The sequence below is a fragment of the Enhydra lutris genome, unplaced genomic scaffold (genome assembly GCF_002288905.1).
Source record: "Enhydra lutris kenyoni isolate GAN:26980312 unplaced genomic scaffold, ASM228890v2 scaffoldscaffold75, whole genome shotgun sequence".
NCBI lineage: Eukaryota > Metazoa > Chordata > Mammalia > Carnivora > Mustelidae > Enhydra > Enhydra lutris.
The window spans coordinates 3,097,497-3,120,076 of NW_019154159.1; the positions used below are offsets into that span (position 1 = coordinate 3,097,497).

Sequence of the window (22,580 nt, forward strand, 5' to 3'; positions counted from 1 at the left end):
CGAAGGAGCCCGTCCTTCTCCTGCGCCGACAACCCTCGGAAGAAGGCACGCAGAGCTCAGACACTTGGCGTCCGAGTCCCGGGGCGCCGCACGACCCTGTGGTGTTAGCAGCTGTTGACGGGCAAACGCCTGTCGGGTGTGGGTGGGCTTGGCTGACACGAGGCAGTGGCGTCGAACCATGGCCTGGGGACGGGGACTGCCGTCTTGGGAGCTCTGAACTCCTCCAGGTTAATCCCGCGGACGGAAGCAGCCACGGGCCCAGCTAGTCTCTGACACATTTGTCGAGACTCACTTTGGCGATGCCTCCTCTCAAGGTCACGTCTAACGTCTCTCTGCCAACCGTGCTGGGGGTGGGGTTCTCCCGGGAAACGGGCAGAAGGCCCCGGAAAGCTTGCTTCCTCCAGCCCCTCTGCCTCCCCTGTCCTGTGAGGACACCCTGAGAAGCTGGAGGGCCTCCCTGAACGCTGGACTTCCCGGCCCTCGGGACCGGGAGGAAGACGTTTCTGCGGTTTCAGCCGCCCCGTCTGTGATTTTGCTACACTGGTCCGAGCAGACGAATATCGCACAGGGACCACACCCAACAGAGCAGGCAAACTTGACTTGGCCTGAAACGCAGGGCTCCCGGGTTCCCGTCCCAGAAGGGCCCCTGGGGGTCACCCGCCGGCAGAGACTGGGGCTGCTCACCCCGGAGCCTGCACAGGGGCTCAGCACCGGGCACTCAGGGCTTTCTGTGTAATTTCCCAGAGATCATCTGTAGCTCGGGTTAGCTTCGCGGGGGGCCTGCGGCTCACAAACGACTAGACCTGCTTTCCTGGAGGTTCTCGGTGGTGCAGACACACAGACTTTTTCCAGACGCGGTTTCCCTCCGCCCCAGTGAAGAGAGGACAGTTACGACAGCGGGAGGGCTGATGTGTCCAGGTCGGCGCTCTCAGCAGGGAGAGGCAGCTCTACCCCACTCAGAGAGCGAAAGGTTTCAGCCTGATTCTCAGACGATGAGATGAGCAAGTCTGCAGACAGGTGAGGTCATGCCTCCGGGACCGGCGAGCTCAGGCGGCAAAGAGGGATGACGGAACGCCAGGTGCTCCTGCAGGAGCTGGGGCACTGTCCTCACCGGTGGCACCGCACCCCCAAATGTGTCCCCTGATGCCGTCAGGTCTGTGTGTCTGCTGACGGTAAGGCTGCCCTCCTGCGGCCCCATCGACACGGGGCGGCCTCGTTAGAGAGACGCCTGCTTTGTTTCCAACAGCCCCTCCGCGGACACCCGGCAAGCCGGGCGGAGGCACGCGGGTTCCGGGTACAGCGCCGAGCACGCCTGCAGCCAGCCGTCCAGCGAGGTGGGGGCTGAAGCCGCACAGGGGTGCCCCGCGTCCGAGGCTGGGGTCGGCCCTCTGGTGGCAGGCACCCAGGGCCAGCCCCGGGGGCAGAGGCCTGGACCCGCGACAGCAGGGCAACCAAAGGACGCGCTCCCCGGGAGAGCCGGGGGTCGCCAGCCCTGCGACACTGCCTGGTCTGCGGATGTGAAAACACATCGTCATTTTCATGACAGTTAGGAAACCTGTCATCCTAGCTCCCCATCGTCCACTCAAGAGAAGCCATTCTCTGGCAGGTGCCCAGTGGTTTTCGGAGGCTGCTGGCCCCAACCACAGGGTTTCCTTCAAAATCTAGGAAGGCAGACGGGACAGGATTTGACAATGAGACGATTGCTCCCAGGGTAATTTGGAAAAGGATTATTCTGCCCTGTCAGATCATCTCAGGAAGATGAACCCACGGCGGGAAGAGCTGGACGGTCGGGTCTAAGTTCCCAGGCTGCCCGTCTTGTCCTGTGAGAGGCCGACCTGTTCCTGCAGACCACCAAATGCCACATCTTCCCCCAGGACATCACCCGGGACCCCACCAGTACCATCTACTCCATGGTACGCTGTTCTACTCTCCTTTAAGAAGAATCACATGGAGGCCCCTGGGTGGCTCAATCGTTAAGCCTCTGCCTTTGGCTCAGGTCACGATCCTGGGGTCCTGGGATCGAGCCCTGCTTTGGGCTCCCTGCTCTGTGGGAAGCCTGCTTCTCCCTCACCCACTCCCCCTGCTTATGTTCCCTCTCTGTCTGTCAAATAAATAAAATCTTAAAAGAAAAAAAAAGAGGAAGAAGAATCCCCAAGATCCCACAACTCCTAAGAACACAAAAGCTAGTGTGTAGTAGGCTCAGTACTAGACCCAAGATCTTCACAGTTTTTTGAAGTTTTTGTTCTTATTTTATTCATAAAATTTCCTCTTCAAAAAAAGGAAAACAAGTTGATAAATTCAGATTTATATTATAGTAATAATAGTATAAGGGAGAGGGGTGCCCAGGTGGCTCAGTCGGTTAAGCATCTCACTCTTGATTTTGACTCAGGTCACCTTCTCAGGGTTGTAAGACCGAGTCCCATGTTGGGCTCCGCGCTGGGCGTGGAGCCTGCTTAAGATCCTCGGTCTCCCTCTCCCTCTGGCTTCCCCCCACTCCCCTTGCTTGTGTCCTCTCTCACTCACTCTCCAAAAATTTATTAAAAAAGTTAAAGGGTCAAAGTGTGATTAAAAGGGAACGTACAGGCTACAGACTGTGGGATTCCAGCGGCGTGATGTGCTGGGAGAGGCGGAGCTGGGGGACAGCAGGAAGTCCGGGAGGAAGCAGGAAGCAGGGAGGGAGGGAGGGACAGGAGTGGCACACGATGTTTGGGGCAGGACACTGTAATGACGCATACAGGTGACTGTGTCTGTTTAGAGCCCTCGAGCGAATGCGCCAAGTGACCCAGGCACACCCTGTGGACTCCGGGTGCTGCTGTCTGTGTGGACGCAGCAGTCGTGGCACATGGGCCCTCCGACCAGGACGCCGACGGGAGGGGAGGCCGTGCAGATCGCGGCAGGAGGCAAACGGGAATTCCCTTCGACAGCACCGTCATCCCCAAAACCGCTCTAAACAATGAAATCTACTTATAAAAACATCAGTACGAAGCAGGGCAAGTACAGAGCAGGACTGAGTCACAGGCCCTTCTGCCTCTGACGCTGTGGGCTTCCTGGCAGCCAAGATGGAGAGCGAAACCCAAGGGCTCCCAGAGTGGCAGTCAGACCCTCCCCCGAATCCCACAGGCAGAAGCAAGCCCAGTGAAGGGTCCTGGCGGCTTTTCAGAGAGAGGCCAGCAGGACACTCCGGCCCTGGTGGCTTCAGACAGGGGTCACGGGGGACTGGACTGGACATTGGAATTGGGATGTTTTCACTGCACTGGAAGGGTTTTGGGTCCCATCTCGCGCTGTCCTGGAGGCTGTGGCCCTTGGAGACACAGACCTAGGGGATGGACAGTCTCGGGTAAGACCAGCCAGTGCCAGAGAAGCCTGTCCAGCAGGGTCCTGGGGCAGGGCTCTAAGTTCACCCGGCTCTCTGAACCTTCGATCTGTGTGTGTAGGACCAAGCACCCCTCCTTCCCTGCACTGTGGCAGGAGCCCGGAGAAGGGCTCCCGTGGACTCGGCCTGGGCGGAGACAGAACCCTGTGCAATCAAAATTCAGTGATTTTGGGAAACACAGCAAGCTGTACAACAGAGCGTTCCTTTCCAAACAGATGAGAAAATCAATGTAGGGCATCCGGGGTGCCGGTAGGGAGTGCGGGGTGAGGGTCTAGAAGCTCCCTGACGGTGGGATGCCTGGGCCAGGATCGCAGGGAGCAGGCAGATGGGAGGGCTCCCGGGGCAAGAGGGGGCCGGGGGGCAGGCGGGCGGAGACAGCCCGCCCCTTTGTGCTCTGCAGGAACGCAGTGAGGACGGGGAGGGAGGGCTGGGCTGTGGGCCGGCGGTCCAGAATCGATGGGAAAGGGCAGTGCTGGCCCACAGCACGCGAAGGACGCCGGTTTCTGAGATGCCCTTCGCAGGGACAGATTTCAGAAAGCTACGTGCTCCGGACACCTGCCGAATCAAGGAGGCCTGCAGGAGGCAACGCCAACGGCCACGCGACCCGCGCCGGCAAGCCGCAAGGATGGGAGCTCGCTGCTGCTTCAGGGTCGGGCCCGGCCTCGTCCATCGCCCCGTGGTCGGGCCGTGCACCCTGCCTTCAAGGGCGAGCGCACTCAACTCCTCGCGGGCGCCCCGCGGGCTCCCCTGGAGACGGACATGCCGAAATCCCGAGGGGGAAGGCACCTCCCTGGAGCTCAGCGCAGCCGGAGTTTGCCGCTCCGCTCCTCTCCGCACGGCCCGGGGCAGCTGCTGGTCCCCGCGTCTCCTCAGAGGAAGACAGCGCCGCTCCCCGAGGATGTCCCCGCGCCCGCAGGACAGGCTGGGCCACTAGCCGCCAGGCAGGACCGTCCTGCTCCCAGGCTGCCGCGGAGGAAAGAGGCCACAGAGCGCGGGGGTGCGGGGGCAGATCCGGACTTTATTTGCCGCGGCTCCTTGGCGCCGGTTTACAGCGCATAAAAACCAGAGGAACGAAAACAACTGGAATAATAATTATAATTTTTTTTAAAACCCTGTCAACAACTTTCAGTCATTTCTTTATATTTTATATTTTGACAAAACTTTTTTAAAACAAATACAAAATAATCTAAAAGGAGAGAAACTATACACGATATTTACAGTCAGGTAAATAGACTAACACTGATCTGGTGCCCCTCAGGCTGTGCGGGAACCAGGGCAGGGGCGCGGCCGGCGGCGGGGCAGGCGGGCCCAGACACCCTCCCGTCCCCTTACAAGCTCCAGCACGAGCACGCCTGCAGCCACTCTAGGGAGGGCCTATAGGAGGGGGGCCCCGAGAGTCCCCCCGCCAGCACCCCCAATCACGCCCTTTCATAAAGGCCATGTCCAGAGAGGCCCGCCTCCCTAACGGAGCCGGAGGAGCCGGGGTCCCGCTGCCCGAGGAGACCAGCAGCTCTTCGCCTTCCTCCAAGAGGGGGTGTGTGCGCTGCCTGGTCCCAGGGGACACGGTGGCACTGGGATGGCCTGAGCCAGCCCCTGCCGGGCCTGCACCGGCGCCGGCCTGGATGAGTGGCGGGAGCGGCCCCAAGAGTCCCTGAGAGGACGGCAGGAGGACGCTGCGTTTCGTGGCTCCCTCCACACCGTAAGTTAGGCCGTCGGGGGAGGAAGGACGCGAGCCAGGCCTTGTCCCCCTCGCGCTCCGTCTGCCCCTGCCGGGCAGATGAAGGCCCCCCTCCCCGCTAGTGCCCCCCCACCCCCAAATGGGTGACAGTAGTCCAGGCTGGGGCCAGAGTTGAGGCAGAAAAAGCTGAAGACCTAAGGTGATCAGGTAAGACCTGCTCCTTCCTCTAAAACGAGGACCGTAGCTCTGGGGGAGGAGGAGGAGACAGGCCTCGGGGACCGCCTTTCTCACAGTTTTGGTTACTGGGTACTTAGCTCAAGGGAAAATGCTGACTTGGCATTTTGAAGCCCCACGAGAAGGAGCTCGGAAAGAGGAAAAACGGGAAAGCCCAGCGATTCTCTCCCCTCAGCGTCCCCAGCACCCGGGACGGAGAAGTACCAGCCCCACCGCTGGCCCCCGGGGCCCGGCCTCACCCGTGTCCACCGCCCTTGACCTGCGGCTGCTGAGAAGCCGGCTCCCACCAGTGGCTACCGGGGGCTCCCACCCCAGCCCAGGCAGAACGCCTCTGACCGCTCGACTTTAGCTTTTTCTCTCTTTAAAAAACAAAAATATATCTTTATAGTACGTGGCTTCTCTTCCATCCCACTTTTCTCCGAACATAGAATAATATACCGACGTGTGTTCACGGCGCAGGGCGGAAGGCCGCTCCACAGGGAGATAACCGAGAGGTAAACAGTTGGCTTCGAGCTCTGCCGTCACACCTGCCGAGCGGGAGACTTGCAAGGAGGTGACGTGCTGACAGGGGCCCCGTTCTTTGGAGAGAGAAAGGCTCCCAACCCCACGCCTGATGGGTGTCAGATCCCCATCCCCCTGCAAACTCCTCCCCTTCTCCCACTTAAAAACAAATGGCAAAGCTGAAGCCAGTCTCTAGGAACTCAGGGCGATGCCCAGCAGGGGACAGCCCTGTCCAGCAGTCCAGCCCCCCACGTCCGTGGGGGTGATGGGAGGAAGAACCTGGGGCCTCGCACGCCTCGCACGCCGGCGCCGCTCGCTGGGCAGACTCAGTGTCTCTTCGTGGAGGAGACCTTCTTCTTCCGCGCTGCCAGCATCTCGTAGAAAGGGTCCCTGCTGATGGCTGCTCTGGACACACAGAGGGGAGAAAACAGAACAGACTGAGACACAGAGCCGGGAGACCACCCCGGGCAGGCGCTTGCCAGCGGCCCTTGTGTCCCCTGCCACCTGACTGCCAAGGCCACGTCAGCGGCATCAACCTTCAGCACGTCCGTGCGTGACTTCCGGGACAAGCTTTGGGACCCACGGTACGTGCAACAAGGTCACTCTGGACTGTTCACTGCCCGTTTCCACCTAATGGTGGGCTTCGGCTTCGGAACACAGTACTACACACTCTTACCGGACCCCAGCCCAGAAAGACAGTGTGCTACTTCAGTCCACGACAGCGAGCACCACGCAATCGTGGCCCACGGCGGCCTGACACGTGCCACTCTGACGGCTGCCACAGTCGGAGCCAGGCAGCTTCCGATTCCCAGATGCACCAGCCCGATAACGAAGACCGTCCACACGGTCACGGGGCCTCGGGGTGCGGCCGGCCAGGCCTGCTCTGCATCCACAGCCTGGCAGGGACGGAGCCTGCGTGTGGCCCGGAGGCCCCAACACATGACAACAACAGCAGGCCCACCCCGCGCACCTGTCCTTCCCAACCGTCCAGCACGTGGTGCCGTGAGCCCCGCTGACCACAGGCTCCGCGCCTGGCCAGGTAAATGACAGGCCTGGCAAACAGACTGTGGCCTATCACCAGGGGTAACGTGTCCCCAAGGGTCTCCACGGCTCCCCGGGGCAGCTAGAACCGACAGTCCCTGGCACGCGTCCCAGGGGACCTTGCCACAAAGGCCTTAGTTTCAGTGTCGAGAGCCAAGGACGTGGAGGCGCCGCTCGCCACACAGCGGTCAGGGGTGCGTCTTGCTGTGTCGCGAGGCTCAGGCTGAAGACAGGTGCCACCTCCATCACTCCGGACGGGTCACCCGCCTTGCTGCGCCTCAGCGCCTCATCTGTGAAACGGGGACGGCCGTGCTTCGCGGGCCGCACTGACGGGCGAGGCGCTGGTCCCCGGAGCGCACAAACACGGTGTGCGAATCCCACCCCGGGCCCTGGAAGGACTGAGCCAGCCCCAGGGGACGGCGCACACCTGCACTAAAGATGGGACGATTCCAAACGTGGCTCTCCAGGACACTTGGTGGCTCTGGCCGCAGGAGTCAGACCCCGTGACAGACAGAACACACAGTCGCAGACAAACCGCGGAACAGCGCGCGGGGGCAGCCGTCACCACCCCATGCCGCTGCGGTGAGACCCAGAGGGGCCCAGACAGTAACCAGCGCACACGGGCGCCTAACGCCGCTTGGCCAGCTATCGCGACACCAGCTGGTCACCCGACCCGAGAACTTACATCCCTTCCTTCGACCACACGCTAAAGATACACTTCACAAGGACACACGAGTTAAGTGTTTTTTTTTTTAAAATGCACCATAGAAATGGAGAGTAGGACCCGTGACGGAGGGTCACTCACCGGCTGGGACGCCCCGGGCATAGCCACTCCTCTGCCCAGACCTCGGCTCATGGCCCTAACATTTTCATTTAAATTCATTAGTTACCACGCGATGTGGTACCGGTTTCCACGCACAAAAGAGCGAGTCAGCGCGTCCACATGTCGCCCATGGCCCATCACGCGTGCGGGCTCTGCAGTCTCATCACTGGTACTGACTCCGGGACACTGGGCTGCCTCGTCTACGGGTGAGGGTCAGAGAGCTCGCATCGAGAAGGGGAGCTGCCGGGGTCACCCCACGACCCCGCCTCACCCCAAAACGTCCAAGCAGTTATCCCCATCCCACCGAAGGGGCAGGAGGGGTGCCCGTCTCCGGGGAGGCCCAGGGTCTGGCAGGAGGCCAGGCAGGTGCCCACATCGGAGGGAACTCAGCACTGGGCAGCCTGACCCCGGCCCGTCTCTTCAGGCCAGGACTTCCAAGCAGACTGCCAGGAGCCCCCCACGCGTCCTTCTTCAGTCCCCCGTCTGCTATTTATCCCTGGCCAGACCCTGCAGCGGCTTCAGCAGCGATACCAAAACACACCCCAAACTCGAGCGTTCCCCCTCAGGAGCAGGCTGTGGCCGTGGCAGGAGCATGACCGTCCCAGGGAGTGGGGGGTCCGCAGGGCCTCGGATCACCCAGTCAGGGTGGCCTCCTGGCCTCCGGGGAAGTCACACACTCTCAGAACAAACTGCCACCAAGACCAGCAGCCACGCCACGCCCATGGGGTGCGACGGCCACGTGGACAGGCTTCGTGGAAGTCCCAGGGAGGGAGAGGACAGCTGTAGCCCGTCATCACCCTCACGCTGTGCAGCTCAGACGAGCCCTGTGTGTCGCGGCTCTGTCTATACCCGAGGAAGCCTAAGAACCCTCCTCCCCCCGCTCTCAGACCCTCAGCCTCCCCACGGACAGTGGTCAAGGGTGGGGGGTCTATTCCGTGACCCCAGAGCGTGGCCATGGGACTCTGGGTAGCTTCCTCACCTGTCAGTGGGACAAGTCTCCCCGGAAATGATAAAACATTAGGACTGCTGTCTCCACGGAGCTGCCGCCCTGGCCGTGATGCCTGCCTCCCAAGACGCGGGCCGACCAGGTGAACAGACCGCTCCACTGCCTAGAAAGGACCCACGAAGGCCACTGCGGGAAGCCCAGACCCAGGCGCGCTCGCAAACGTGCTGCGCAGCCACACGTGTAGGGTCCACTGGAAAGCAGTCTGGAAGCCCGGTCAGACTCTGCCCCAAGGTTCTCCCTCACGGGCCCTGGAGTGGGGCGGGGGGCGCACGCAGCGGCCCGAGCGGTACGTGTGCGAGCCGGCAGCGCCCGTCGGGGGAAGCACACCCACGCCGCGCAGGTCACCTACTTGATGCATTTGATCCACTCCTCCTTCTCCTCCGGCGTCGGGGCCGAGATTCGGTACACAGTGTGGTTCCCTTCCACCACCCGCCCGTCAGCCTCCGTCTTGCAGGCTTTGATGACTTGGTCTTTATTGTCGGGGATGTAAAGCTCAAAGCAGTTCTGAGAATCACAGGAGAGGACGGGGTGTCAGAGATCCGAGGCACTGCTGACCAAGAACAAAGCGCGCTTCTCCCCGCCGCAGGCTCCCGCTCTGCCCTCCACAGAGCACGGGCACACGTTTCCTGTGAGAGCCTCGCGGCGGAGAACGGAGCCCGAGGGGGTGTGTCGCCAGCCTCCTCAGCAAACACTCCAGCCTCGCGTCCGTCGGCTCCACTCCCAACACACCGAGAACGCGCGCTCTCTGGAGCCCACCCTGGCGCCCTGGCGCGCCCCACACAAACGGGAGGGCGTCTGTAAGGCGTCCGGAGGTCCTAACTCGAGCGGCCCAGCCGGAGTGCCTGCTGCGGCCTTGTAAGGAGGGACAATTCCATCCCCCGCGGGACTGTGCACACGTGACACTGAAGCACGTGGACAGAACAAAGAGGTCACGCACAGCCTCATCTCTGGCTTGAACACTAACGAGAACTTTGACGTCAGACCAAATTAGAGGGATGACGCTACTTTCAGTTTCAAGTAAATCTTGGCAGTTTCCGTCTTTTTCAGAGAACTGCCACCCCACTCCCTTCTGTCCTCTCCCGTATCCCAGATACCTACTGGTTTTTTGGAGTCCTCCACCTCCCGGATACTCAGATTCTCTAAAGGGATGATCCCACGGGGCTCCTTGTCCTGGAGAACAGTTGCAGACAGAACGACATCACTGCCGGGCCAGGGGCACGCGGCCCATCGCATTCCCCACCCACAGTCACCCGGGCCCTTCCGCTCTTCTCCCCGAGCCCCCACATCGGCGCCAGGGCCCACACACCCTATGTTCTAAAATCAGAAGAGGGCCAGGGAGCGTCTGGGTACACGAATCCCTGTGACCAGGGGCCTATGCAAGGAGAACTCCCAGGGGAGACTCGGCATGTGTCCCGGAAGAGCCCGAGGGAGGCCCTCAAGCAAGGAGCACGCCCGCCTCTCTCGCCCAGAAAAGCTCCTCGCCTCTCTGCCTGGGTCCCGTGTGCATCTCTTCAGCCTCTGGTCCGGGGCCGGCAACCCCAGAAAGCCCCGGGCTCGGGCCAGATGCCCTGCTCCGTGCCGGCAGAGCCCGGGAGGGTGGTGTGTGGGACCTCACGACCTCCTGCCCCGCTGTCCCCCTCGCCAGACAGGAGGCTCTTCAAGGAGAAACTGCCTTCCTGACAGCTCCACGTAGGGGCAGCTCCACTCCTGTCCGCAGCAGAACAGCCTTGCCAGGCCCTCTCCCCATGCCCGCCCGCCACCAAGTGTCCCGTCAGTGAAGGTCGCCGCAGGCACAGACTTCACACCTACCCCCTGGGACATCCCCCCACCTGCCAGCCCAAGGTCATTCCAAGGTCATGGCGTAGCTGGGCCAAGCCTTGGCACTGAGTCCCCGTGGCCCTGAGCTCTCTCCTCCGCAGACGCAGGTCCCTCTTCCTTTTCGGGGAACAGCCCCGTCATCAATGGCATCTCTGAACACACAGGTGCCGGGACGCAGCACTGGGACCATCTTTCTCGGTCCTGCACAACTGCTTACGTCTCCCCTAACTGTTCACAGACTTGTCTTTTCCAGAGATCTCTGTGATGGTCTCAAACCTTTCCTCTGTGACAGTGATTTTAGTCCTGGGTCACCTGTTCACTCCTTATAGTTTTTACTTATTACGTAACCGTCCGTCAGGTACAGTCCACACATCATGCTCTGTCTGGCCCCTTCCAGGGTCTCAGGAGACAGCAGGGAGCGGAGGCCAGGGCCATCTCAGACACTCGCCGCGCCCTGGCTATCTGCTGGGACCGCAGACGTCCGCGTGGGGGTGGGCGGGCTGCCCGTGGGCGCGCTCCCTGTGGACGGCTCTCCCAACGACTGCACAGTCCGGAGCCCCACGGCCACTGGGGGAGTGAGGCCCGCTTCCTCACGCACCCGTTTCACCAGCTCCTACCCAGCAGCATGCTTTACTGCTCACCGATAGGAAGAGGGAGAAAATCCTACTCCGTTTGCGTCTCCCAGACTCAGGGCAACAGGGAGGTGGCGGGGCTCTGTGAGGAAGGGCCCCTCTGCTCAGGGCCCCAAGCCACGGCCTCTGTCCCTGCTCTCAGTCGCTGCGCTGCACTAGGCGGAGGTCACTCTGCCTTCCCCGGCTGCCACCCCCCACTTCCTGACCCCAGATTTCCCGCACTGTGTCAGGAGATTTTGAGTGGAAGCTCGGCCACCGTCTCAACTCGGAGGCCCCTGCGTCTGCAGAGACACATCCTCTGATGTCTGTGGCCTGACACAGTGCTGGCCGCTGCTGAAGGGGGAGTGGGACTCGGGCGATGCCCCCGCAGTCTGCACCGTGAAGAACCACGGCATTCGGGACTCTCACGCATCACCCCGGGCCCACTCCAGAACTCAGGGCACACTGCGTAGACGCCAGTGTTTTGTTCCATTTTACTCCAAAGAACAGTGAAAAAAAATCCCAAAGAGGCTAGCATGCCACTATCCAGATGTCTTTGAGAAAAAAGGCAAACTACGGGCCAGGCGGGGGGTAGGGGGTATAAAAAGGAATGTGCTCTGGGGTGAAAAAGTGAGAAAAATCACTGACTGGCACAACAGGCAGCCCTTGAGGGCAACTGACGCCCTCATGGGACAATCCCCACTCCCTGCATGAGAAGCTCCATTCGCACGGTGTCGGCATGGAGGACGGCCGCCTCACCCAGGCACGTGCCAGGGTCCTGGTTCCTCCCAAACTCGCATCCGGGGCTTCCACTAGCACACAAGTCCCACCGTGCTCTACACGTGTCAGACACGACTTTTCCAGATCTCCACGATCCCGCGGGATCCATGACCTTTACTCCGTGAAGACCTATGTCAGGACACAAGCCCCCCACGGCCGAGCAGGATGGACACATGGGAGGGGATCGAGGGACAGCTGGGTGGCCAATGTGAGCCCGGCCGGCCAGGCATGCTGGGCGCTGCACCAGAGGGAGCGCCGATAAACGTCTTACTTTCTCAGTTTCATTCTCACCATGTCTTACTACGAAAAAGACTGACATGTATCTATCTGCATCACAATTCCGTCCCCTCTGAAAACCCACAGAACTTCCACGGACGAAGAAAACGTCAGACTCCAGGTAATTCCCGACTTCTCCCGCTTCATTTCACTTCCTCCTCCTCTATTACATCTTTCCCTCCTGGGCTGCTTCTCCCGAATCCGGAAAACCTGAATTCTCCACGCGGTGATTTTCATCCCCCTTTCAAGGGGCCACAGATTCCTTCTTGGCACCTGACCACGTTCCCAGTTTCTAGCCCGGCTCTCAGCCCCATCCTAATGCCGTGTGCGACGCAGGACCGCTGCCTTCTCCTGCCCCAGTCCAGAGCTAGAGGTGGGTCCCCACCATCCTCAGGGCCCCCGGCTCTGGGGGCTGTCCCAACTCTTCCTCTTTACCTCAGGTCTCCTGCCAGCCCTCCCCAGGGCCACCCCTAACCACACCTGACTGGAGTCGTGCAACACAGAGGCCTGACCCACCCCCAGTCCGCGGCGGACCAGCAGATGCTCACCGTCGTGTATTCAAAGTAGTAAAGGCAGTTGTCGGTCAGAATAAACCAGCGTCTTTTCCAAGTCTTGACCCTGCCACCTGCAGAGCAAATAGAGGTACACGTCGGACAGGAGCCAACCGGCCCGTACAGGCTCCGTAACACGGAGCCCTGGGAGAGCACGAGGGAACAGGAAGCGAGGGGCAGGGCACCCAGAGGACACGGAGACCATGGCAAGGTTTACATCAGTAACAAGACACAGAGCCAAAACAGAAGCACCTTTCACAGAGGGAGAGTCTTGGGACAGGCAGAGCAAGCAAGTCAGGTGGCGCCTGGGGTCGAGCTCAGGAGAGTGGGATGACAGCATGGCGGGGGGGGGCCCCGGGCGAGGACGCGCGGTGCAGGTCTGGCCAGGCTGGAGCAGCGCCAGCGGGAGCATCGAGTGGTGGAAATGGGCCCACGGAGGACAAAGAGGGGAGCGGGTCAGCCCCGGTCCCAGCTACACTGCGAGGGCGCCCAGCCCAGGGCACAGACGTACGCAGGGGTTCAGATGTGCTAACCCTTCACAATCAAATCTAGAGTTTTCCTGGAATGTGGAACCCAAACTCCTGGGGTTTCACCCTCTACCCTACCTTGCTGATTATAGTGCACTTCTGTATGGCTTTCAGGCCCTGGGCCAGTGTCCTACAAATGACATCTCCCCAGAGTCCTGGAGGAGACAAGGCGGAGTTCCCGGATCGGGGAGGAACCCACCAGTGAGTGGGAGAAGCGCTCAGGAGCCTTTCCAAGCCCAAACTTCTCACCTGAAGCGCTGACCACTGAGCTAGGGGACGGGCCCGCAGGCCAAGGGAGCACGGACAGTGGGGCCGTGAGTGCCAAAGGGCCTCTCTGTCCTCCCTAACGTCTCCGTGAAACAGCAGCGCTGGGGCCGAGAAGCTATGCTCACGCTGGGGAGGGAGGCTCGGTGGCGGCCTGTTTCAGTGAAGCTGCCTCCCGCTCCCCTCGCGGCCACGAGCCGAACCTCGCCTTGGTCTCCTTATGTCGGGGCAAGGGGCAGCTTTCCGAACGCGAACCACACAGAAGTCACGCAAAGGCCTTCCTGTGTTTCGATGCGCACGCCACTGTGCGCACCTCTTATTGCCTCGACAGACTATGCCCTTCTCGCTAAGACTTAACCTCCAGAGAACATCACTTCTCTGATCTTCGCAAAGACAGGCCCACGGGCTGCGGAGCTGATATGACCTTAGTCATGCTTTCTCTCCTGTCCCTCAGCACAGGCAGCTGAGCCGAGAGCAGGGGCGTGCTGCCACGTGCTCACATCGGGTCTCCTGACGGGACGCGATGGCTGGAGCACCGCGTAGAACATTACGGAGAGGCACACCCAGCCCCGGTCCCGGCATCGAGCAGAAAGCCTGCTGGACTTCTCGGTCCCTTTCTCGGCTCTGTGTGGGGCCTGAAGTGTCAGGGAGGTTACGTGATCGACAGGGAACTGCACAGACCCAGGGTACGGAGGCCTTTGCCGCTGGCCGGCTCGCACTGCCCACCTGCTGGGGCCCTGTGCGAGGGCCGGCCCCGCCAGCAGCGGTCTGCTGGTTGATGTGAGCAGGAGCCTCTGGTCCCTAAGGCCCTGGGCATGAATTCAGGAAAAAACCAGATGGGAGTATGACATGCATGTGGAAAATGGGAAAGGCGGGGCAGGATCAAAACAAATGAGAAAGAAAAAGAAGACAAGGAATCTATTTAGAACGGGAACCGATATGTTATAAAAAGGAACACCCCGCCCCCACTTCAGAGCCTGAGAAATCAGCTCTTCTACCTCTCGGACCTTCACCCCCACGCAGGGCTCTGTACACTGGACACCTCAACCCATGCTGACTCCCGTGCACTCCCCCCGCAGGACCACCCGGGGGCCCTCGGGGCTTAGGAGGTCATGGAGGAGGGGTCAGATGCGACAAAGAAGGTGGAAGGACATCTAGGAGGAAAAGCAAAGCTGGAAAGATGCCCTCCCTGATGACAAAAGCTGGATGATGTCCCCTGGCAACCGGCTGCGTTACCGAGGCCTCTGCTGCGAGAGACATCACGGTGGCCCGGGGGGAGCATTTCCATGTTGAAGGAAACAGACATGAAACAGGCAGACAGACCAATGCGCGCGCCTAGGACAGTCCCTGTGGAACTCACAGGACCTCTCCCACCCCCGAGGCAAAGGCCAGGCGTCGGCTTCCCTAGCGCTGACGAGTCCCCAAACGTGCTAAGGACAGTTCTCTCTGCGTGCGGCTCTCCGGGCAGGTAGTGCTGGAGCACACGCCTGAGGGGCTCGTCCTCCAGGAACACAAGCCCAAATCAGCAAATGGAGAGGAGAGACCAACAACATAACTAAGAGGCCAATTTTGGGTTTTTAACAATATTCACTGGAAGAGAGGAGGGAGAAAAACACAACGGAACATGAAATACGGAGCTCAGGTTTGAGGCCCTCCCTAACACCTAGGACTTCTGGGGTGGGCTTTTGGTGTTTATCTTTCTTTTCCCCCCAAACTTGGCGTCCTTTGAGCTTAGGTGACGCCACTTCCCCGTCCCATGCAAAGGCAGATGTCCCAAGCTGCCTCACGTGCTTTTCCTGTTCTGGCGGCTCTCTGATCACGGCCTATCAGAAGCACGTGGTGCCGGAAAGCCAAACCTTCCCTCTCTTCCTCCTCTTCGGAAATCACTGAAATTCACAGGTGTGGTCAATTTGAATGCGACACATACAGAATATGCCTGGCCAACGTTTCCAAGAGAAAATTCAGTGAATACTTTCTCTGCTTTTAGAAACCCACTTAGTATGTTTTCTTGCACTACCGCATTCAGTAAGTTTAAATTACTCCGCGGCCTGGTGCCTAGCTGTCTGATGCACTCTGCGCTAGTCCTAAAAGGGAAAACATGAACCCCTGATCCTGGCCAGTTCCCTAGGGACTGTACAGCAAGTTAGAAGCAGCAGTAACACTACCACCAGCAATTAAAAAACAAAATAACCAAAAATAACAAAATAAGGAAACGCTGTAGCAAGTACAGTGGCCTTGGCAGAGCGAGCGAGCAGGCTGGGGGGTTACATACCTCCTGGAGTTTGGGGCAAGGAAAAGGAGAGCCAAAATCATGGAAACATACAAATGAGGGAGAAAAGAAAATTAAAACAAAGAAATTAAACCAAACTCCTTAATCTTAAAGTGCAACGTATTAGTCATTCCCATCTGCCCCGGGGGAGCCAAACATAAAATCACTAAGCGGGCGAACGCCACTGCTGGCACGTGATCGGGGAAGCCTGTTTGACCAGCCACATGCCGCCTGGGGAGGGTGGGCTCTGCAGCACTCCCGGAAGCCTGGCCCCAAAGATGCTGCAGAGCTGGGCTCACAAAGCTAAGGTTTATTAGTCTATCCGGAATCCAGAGCTAAGAGAGGAAAACGGGGGGGAAATTTAATGTCTTCCTGCAGACGGCTGTCACTTTTTAAGGTGTGTGTAGGAATGCACACACATATTCCCATGAATGCATACGTACATATGTGTGCACACAGAATACACACTCTTACACGGACACACACACACAGCTGCAAAGGCCGGAAGCCTGCCTTCTGCAGCACGTGGGTACACAGGGGTGATCCTAAGTGGCTGCGATGAAAACACGGTAGAACGAGTTAGGGGTTTAGGGGAACTTTAGAAAAGGCAATGCAATGACCTAAAAGTAAGCCCCACATTTTGTTAATTTTTTTTCCTTTTAAAAATATGGGATGCCTCATGAATGTACAGTATGTCATCCTGGCACAAGAGGCAAGTCATCTCTGCACTGGTCTAATTTTAGCATCTGGGCTGTCAAAGCTAACACTCAGCACTAGCATTTAAACAAATTTCACTGGAGGGGAGGTAAATCCAAGCTTGGATGTACTTTTTAAATTTCTAGTCGTTCTCCTTTTAGCTCCATCCACTTGGCAGGAAAGGCACAGGGCAAGACGGCTGTCTCTGAGGTTAGCAACTGTTTTCAAGGATTCTATTGGCTTAAAGACCTGAGGAATGTTGACCAACTCAAGAGGGGAGTCAAACCTCCAACTGGGAAGTGGTGCTTTAAGGAGAATTTATGAAGGAGTCCTTATAGGGAAACACGAGGACTTGGGATACGCTTTTTAAAGGACATACATCCTACTGCTACCTGAACTTATTTAGAAAGACTCCACTTCAGCACTTCCCAGAGGTGTCCGTCATCGCCAAGAGAGGAGTGACTTCTAACTGCACAAGGGCTAGCAGCTGAAACGGTAGCGGGCGGTGACCCCCACGAGCACCCCGGGTGATGAGGGAACCCGTGCATCAAAAGGCCAAGGCCGAAGAAAACAGAGGACCGTATCCTCTCAGGGCCAAAAAGAAAGTGCCGACGATGGCCAGGGGCTCTCCCCGTGCTCTGGAACAACTACTGAGATAACCACATGTGGGCACAAACGTCATGAAAACCCTACTTTTCCTTTTGGTCACTCTCTCGCCTCTAGGCATGACTCAAGTCTAAGCAAGTAAGCTCACTTTTGGCCAAGGGAAGAGGAACACTTTTTAAAAATCTTTCTAAATGAGCAGAATCGTGGAAGTGGCAGATCTGGGTTGGCAGGGAGGTTTCCAGGGGTGGGGGGCCGCTGCCCGGGGCGAGTGAGAGCGCCAAGGGTCGCGCCGCAGGGAGGTTTCAGGGGGTGGGGTTTGCCATGCACGCTGCCCGTGGGGAGCCGGATGCAGAGGTGGTGATGACGCGCGGGGGTGGGGGGGGGACGGGAGCGCCAGCTACGAGCCTGTGTGATGGGAAGTAGAGAGATGGACATGGCTGGCCACCCTCCCGGGGACCAAGAGGGCAAAGAAAGGAAAAGGACCAGGTTCTCCAGGGATTGGCTTGACACAAAACCCAGCCAATCGATTCCAGGGTAAACACGTGGCGTGCAAACCCACGGGAGCACATTGGTGCAGGGTGAGTCCGCGCCCAGCGGTAGCCCTATGTCCCGCGGGGGCACTGACCGCATGCTCCTTTCCGGAGGCGGGTCTCGTTAAATACCAGGAGTTCACACCACCGTCTCGCCACGGCGCCTCCTATAACCTCCCCCACCTCCTTGCAGCACGTGCATGTGCATGAGCACGCACACACCCTTTCTCTCAGTTTCTGTGCCGGGAGCCCAGACCCAGAGCGCGCTACTCACCGAGTTTCAATAGCCAGCCTTCCCGGTCTGGGTTGAAGAATGTGTGAGTGAGGTCATTCCCATCATCCTCTGGGATTTTAAAAGGCTCGTTTTTTATGCTCTCATACAGATTCTGGGATAAAAGAGGACACTGCATGTCTCTGGTTCTACAAATATCTCTGCGCCCTCCCCCTTCCTCTTGTTCATTCATTGAGCGTGGGTTATGTGCCGTGCCTTTGTCGGGCACCGAGAACAGAAGAACATGGCGAGTTCTGCCTTCAGGCCGCTCGCAGACACAAAATAAATAAGGTGCCTGATGGATAATTAAGAAAGGAAAGAAAGCGGCCTGACCTGCACTCACGCTTGCAGTTTCAGACTTCTAAACCCCCCCCTCCCGGTTCCCTCGTTCGCCTCACGACCCGTTTCGTGCTGGGATTCACAGCTAAATGAGTTTTAGGAGCAGACCCTCGGCGGAGCACCGGTCTCTCCCATCCCAAGTTCACCGTCTCTGGGCTTAGAGTGTGCTCACCCGGAGCAGCTCCTCGGGCAGGTCTCCCCCGTCGTTGATGCCGCGGTTCATGGCGATGAACCTCTCCACGGTGGGCTTATCTTTGACGTTGGGGTTGTGCAGGCTGGTGTTCAACATGATGATGGCAAACGAGAGGACGTAACAAGTATCTAAAGAGAAAAGCAGCAAGAGGATCAGAAACACCCCCCGGAAGGACCACAAACGTCCAACGCAATCAAGACCAACGGCCACGCTGTCAGGAGGAGGAGACGACCGCACGCGCCTGACGCCGTCTAACGGAAATTATACACCACGACCCGAAAACAGCCAGGCACCGAGAAGTGTGTCAAGCATCCAAGACTGAAAACGGATTATGTTTTAGACGGCAAAAGGAGACCACAGACGCCGCACCGCAATCTGAAAAACAACACGATGTATAAAAAAGAAAATACAAAATCCTGCCACAAAATGCCACTGCCCGGCAACAACTTATTCTGCTTTTATTATTACACAAGTGGGCGCAGTGCGGCGTATCACCAATGGGGCTCACGGATGCCCCCTCTTAACAAGACTGGAATCAAAACAGAGACAGAGCTTTGAATCCTGCTTTCCTGCCGCTCTTGTTAGCATTTTCCCCATGTCAATAAAGCCTCTTTCCAAGCGCGTACTTTTTATGTTTTTAGTTCTTGCACGAAACTGAAGGATGGCAGACCCACGGAGCGCCGCGCTTCCGGTACACACTCGCTCGAGAACATTACACGCCGCCCCGCACCCAGCCCCATAGACGCACTCCCCACCGGTCACAGCCGGTTACAGTGTCCCCACATTTCAACGCTGTACTTATCAAACTTGCAGTTACAAAGTAAGCGGGCCACAGAGACGCAGAACACGATTTTTAATAGGTGCACATTGCCTGCCTCTCAGCTACTACGACGTCCATTCCCACCCCTCGTTCCTACTCCCTGGATTTCTGGATCACTCCCGACTCTTCACTACGCCAGCTACCGTTTAAATCGATGTTCTCGGCATGAACCCAGGTCCTGTTGTTTTGGAAACTACCTAGTGCCAGGAAAGACGCCCGCAGGAAGTGCTGGCCAGTGGCGGGGCCTGCGGCCACCCTACCTGTGGACTGGAACACGCCGTGGTTGCACTGGCAGTAGCGCTGCGCGAACGCCTCCATCATCCGGTCGATCTTCTGGGCCTCTCCCGGTAGCCGGAAGCTCCACAGGAACTGCCTGAGTGGGGAGGACAGGCGTGTCGCTGGGCAGGGGCTCGGGGACACCACTCCCTTCTCCGGGAACGGGGGCGGCATTTCCCATGGGTTTTAGTACAAAGGGGTGAAAGGGGACCCACTGGGCCGGGGCTTCTGCTCCTGCAGCTCTGAGCAGGTGCAAGCTTACAGTTCAACACCACGGTTCTCTTAGTCAAAGGTACAGTATTGAAGAAAATGTGAAAAATTAAGATTTTCCTATATAAGAGAATGGCTCTCCTCCTCAGACCCGCACACAAGACTGAGACAGAAATAATGCTCGGGCTAATGAGTGCCCGTCTCCAGAAAACAAGATGAGGCAGTGGAAAGAGAAGAGTTTCTATCAGCGCTTTCACAGCTGATCCCCTTAAGTCCAAGAGAGACCCGTGACCAAAAGGTCTCAGCGTGCATCACTCTCATCTACCCAAAGAGCAACAGAGCAGTTGACGCTGTTGACTCCCCTGGCAGCGAGGTCGCCGAAGGGCGGTGTCTCAGAAGATTTTGTAAATAAACGGGGGCACCCAGAGGGTTCAGTCGGCATCTTGGTTTTGGCTCATAAGCTGGAGCCCACTTAGGGCTGCACACCCAGCGTGGAGTCTGCTTGGGATTCTCACCCACTCTCCCTCAGTACTCCCCAGCCTTTGCACGTGTGTGTGTGTGTGTGTGTGCATGTGTGTGCACATGTGTGCACTCTCTCAAATAAATCTTTTAAAAAAACACAGTAAAAATGAAAATTTACTCTCTTTCTAAGATGAAGTGAACAGCTACTGACTTCCTATTCTAGGGCAGGGGATTCAAGCGTTTTCTACACTGAAAATTGGAAAAAATTTCAAAATATAAACATTCACCAACTTCCCAGTGAAATTTCCCAAATGAAAGACATGAGGAGGAGTTGTGTAGAATTTGCCTTCAGGGCGTGCTGTCATTCTGTTCTCTTTAACCAACCAATCCTCTCGGCCATGGGTTCTTCGGGATGTCCGAGAGCCCTCGAAACATCCTTCCATCAAAACGCCACACAGGACAGACACGGCATCGGAGACCTGCCCCTCCCACCTTCCAGAGCGCCCTCCCCAAACGCACTCACCGTAGCGCCTGGACGAGGTTGAGGTCAGTGAACTCATGCAACTCCACAAATGCGTGAAGAACCTGGATATTAAACTCATCTCTAACAGGAAAAACAAAAGACGGGGGCGGGGAGCGGAAGTCAGACCCCGAGCGCCTGAGAACCCACACCGTCCAGCCCCAGCCAGGCACTTTCCACGCTGAGTCCCGTGGTCCCGCGGGCTCCACACAGCAAGGAAGAGGCCCACATCCCTCTGTCCCGCACCTCCAGAACACCAGTCACTGTGCCCCAGAACTCAGCAGCCTCAGGACAGAACTCCCCCTGGGGACTTGAGCATGCCGGAGCTCCTGACCAGCCCGCTCTGCCCCCGGCGTCTGGCGAGGCCTCACCTCTCCCCCAGGTAGTCGCCGATGGCGGTCTTGTTGAGCCCCTCCCCTTTGTACAAGAACTGGGCGATGTCCTCACAAGTGTTCTTCAGCAGGTCATTCTCTATTAAGAACTGGATCCCCTAGAAGACACAAGGATGCCGATGACACTCGCCCCGGAAACCTCTGGAACAGAGGGAAAGGGCAGGGGAAGAACGGGTGTCGGTGCTCTGCACACACAGGAAGGATCAACGGACACGAAGGGTCAGGGGAGCCCGAGCTGAGGAGCCGGGGCTGAGGACGTGAGGAGGGGTTGTGTGCTCTATGGAAGGGCGGGAAGCCGTGACGGACGGCGCCGGGCTCTGAGCGCCGCAGCGACCCCATCATGGAGCCCGAGGACACCGGCGGAACCCTCTCACTCACCTTTTTAGGGTCCATGTTAAATTTCTTCCTGCCCATGGCTACCTGTTTGTTCCTCTGCATGTTTTTCCTGTAAAACAACCCCGGAGCCAACGTTAGTCCTCCGGCCGTCGAGAGGCTTGGAAAGACGAATGTCACTGCACCCACGGACTTGCTGGGGGTCTGGAAAGCGCTATCAGGAGAGCACGGGCGTACGTAGGTCTACGTACGGAAGGTCAACTGAAATCCTGACCCCAGCCCCATGTCCATTTGTTCCTTCTACGCTAGGGCTTTTCTTTCAACGTGATTTTTCAAAAAAATCTTTATCGAGGTATCATGTACGTATCACACAATATACGCATCTTTCGTGTACATCTGAACGATTTCTAGTAAGCTGACAAAGCTGTGCGGCCCTCACCATGACCGGGTGTAGAACACTCTACCACCCAGCGAAGCTGTGCCGTGTGAGCGAACGGCCCTCTGCCCACCGGCCGGCTCGCCCGCGGCTACAGCTGGGGCCAGGCGAAGTGACGGTGTCTTAAGCGCTGCGGCAGGAGCCTTGCCCCAAGTTCACTATCACCTCCCGCCAGCGACCACCTAGGCGCTCCGCCGCCGGCCACGGCACTGGGCATGCGGCACAGGACGAGAAGGGGTCACGCCGCTCGCCGACGCCAGGGACCCCAGGCCCACTCTTCACTCTGGGCATCTCCTTGTCACGGACTTGCACTGTTCTCTGCACAGACATTCTGGGCACCAGTCCTCTTTCAGACACGCCACGGCAAACGTTTCTCCTTGTCTGTGGCTCATCTGTTCCTTTTCACAGTATCTTTAAGAGCGTAAGTTTTAAATTTTGATAGGCTCCAATGTATCCACTGCTTTAAAGCTACAATTTTTTAAAATGTGAAGTTAAGAAAGCTATCATCTGGGGCACCTGGGTGGCTCTGTGGGTTAAGCCTCTGCCTTCAGCTCAGTCGTGATCTCAGGGTCCTGGGATCGAGCCCCGCATGGGGCTCCCTGCTCAGCGGAAAGCCTGCTTCCCCCTCCCCCTCTGCCTGCCTCTCTGGCTGCTTGTGATCTCTGTCAAATGAATAAATAAAATCTTAAAAAAAAGAAAGAAAGAAAGAAAGAAAGAAAGAAAGAAAGAAAGAAAGAAAGAAAG

The 22,580-nt window shown here is 58.1% G+C and overlaps 1 protein-coding gene across 1 annotated transcript in view; it reads right to left on the minus strand.

The window, feature by feature from the left end:
• Positions 1-4,521: 4,521 nt before the first annotated feature.
• LOC111160467 (cytohesin 1) overlaps positions 4,522-22,580 on the minus strand; it is a 40,022-nt gene continuing 21,963 nt past the window's right edge. Inside the window, exons 4-13 of the mRNA XM_022523611.1 lie at positions 21,446-21,512; positions 21,047-21,165; positions 20,679-20,759; positions 19,468-19,580; positions 18,367-18,515; positions 17,859-17,970; positions 12,690-12,766; positions 9,755-9,826; positions 9,006-9,160; positions 4,522-6,191 (exon numbers count right to left, since the gene is read on the minus strand). Of these exons, the coding sequence (XP_022379319.1) occupies positions 6,113-6,191; positions 9,006-9,160; positions 9,755-9,826; positions 12,690-12,766; positions 17,859-17,970; positions 18,367-18,515; positions 19,468-19,580; positions 20,679-20,759; positions 21,047-21,165; positions 21,446-21,512 (1,024 nt within the window). The 3' untranslated portion in view covers positions 4,522-6,112. The remainder of the gene's footprint in view (positions 6,192-9,005; positions 9,161-9,754; positions 9,827-12,689; positions 12,767-17,858; positions 17,971-18,366; positions 18,516-19,467; positions 19,581-20,678; positions 20,760-21,046; positions 21,166-21,445; positions 21,513-22,580) is intronic.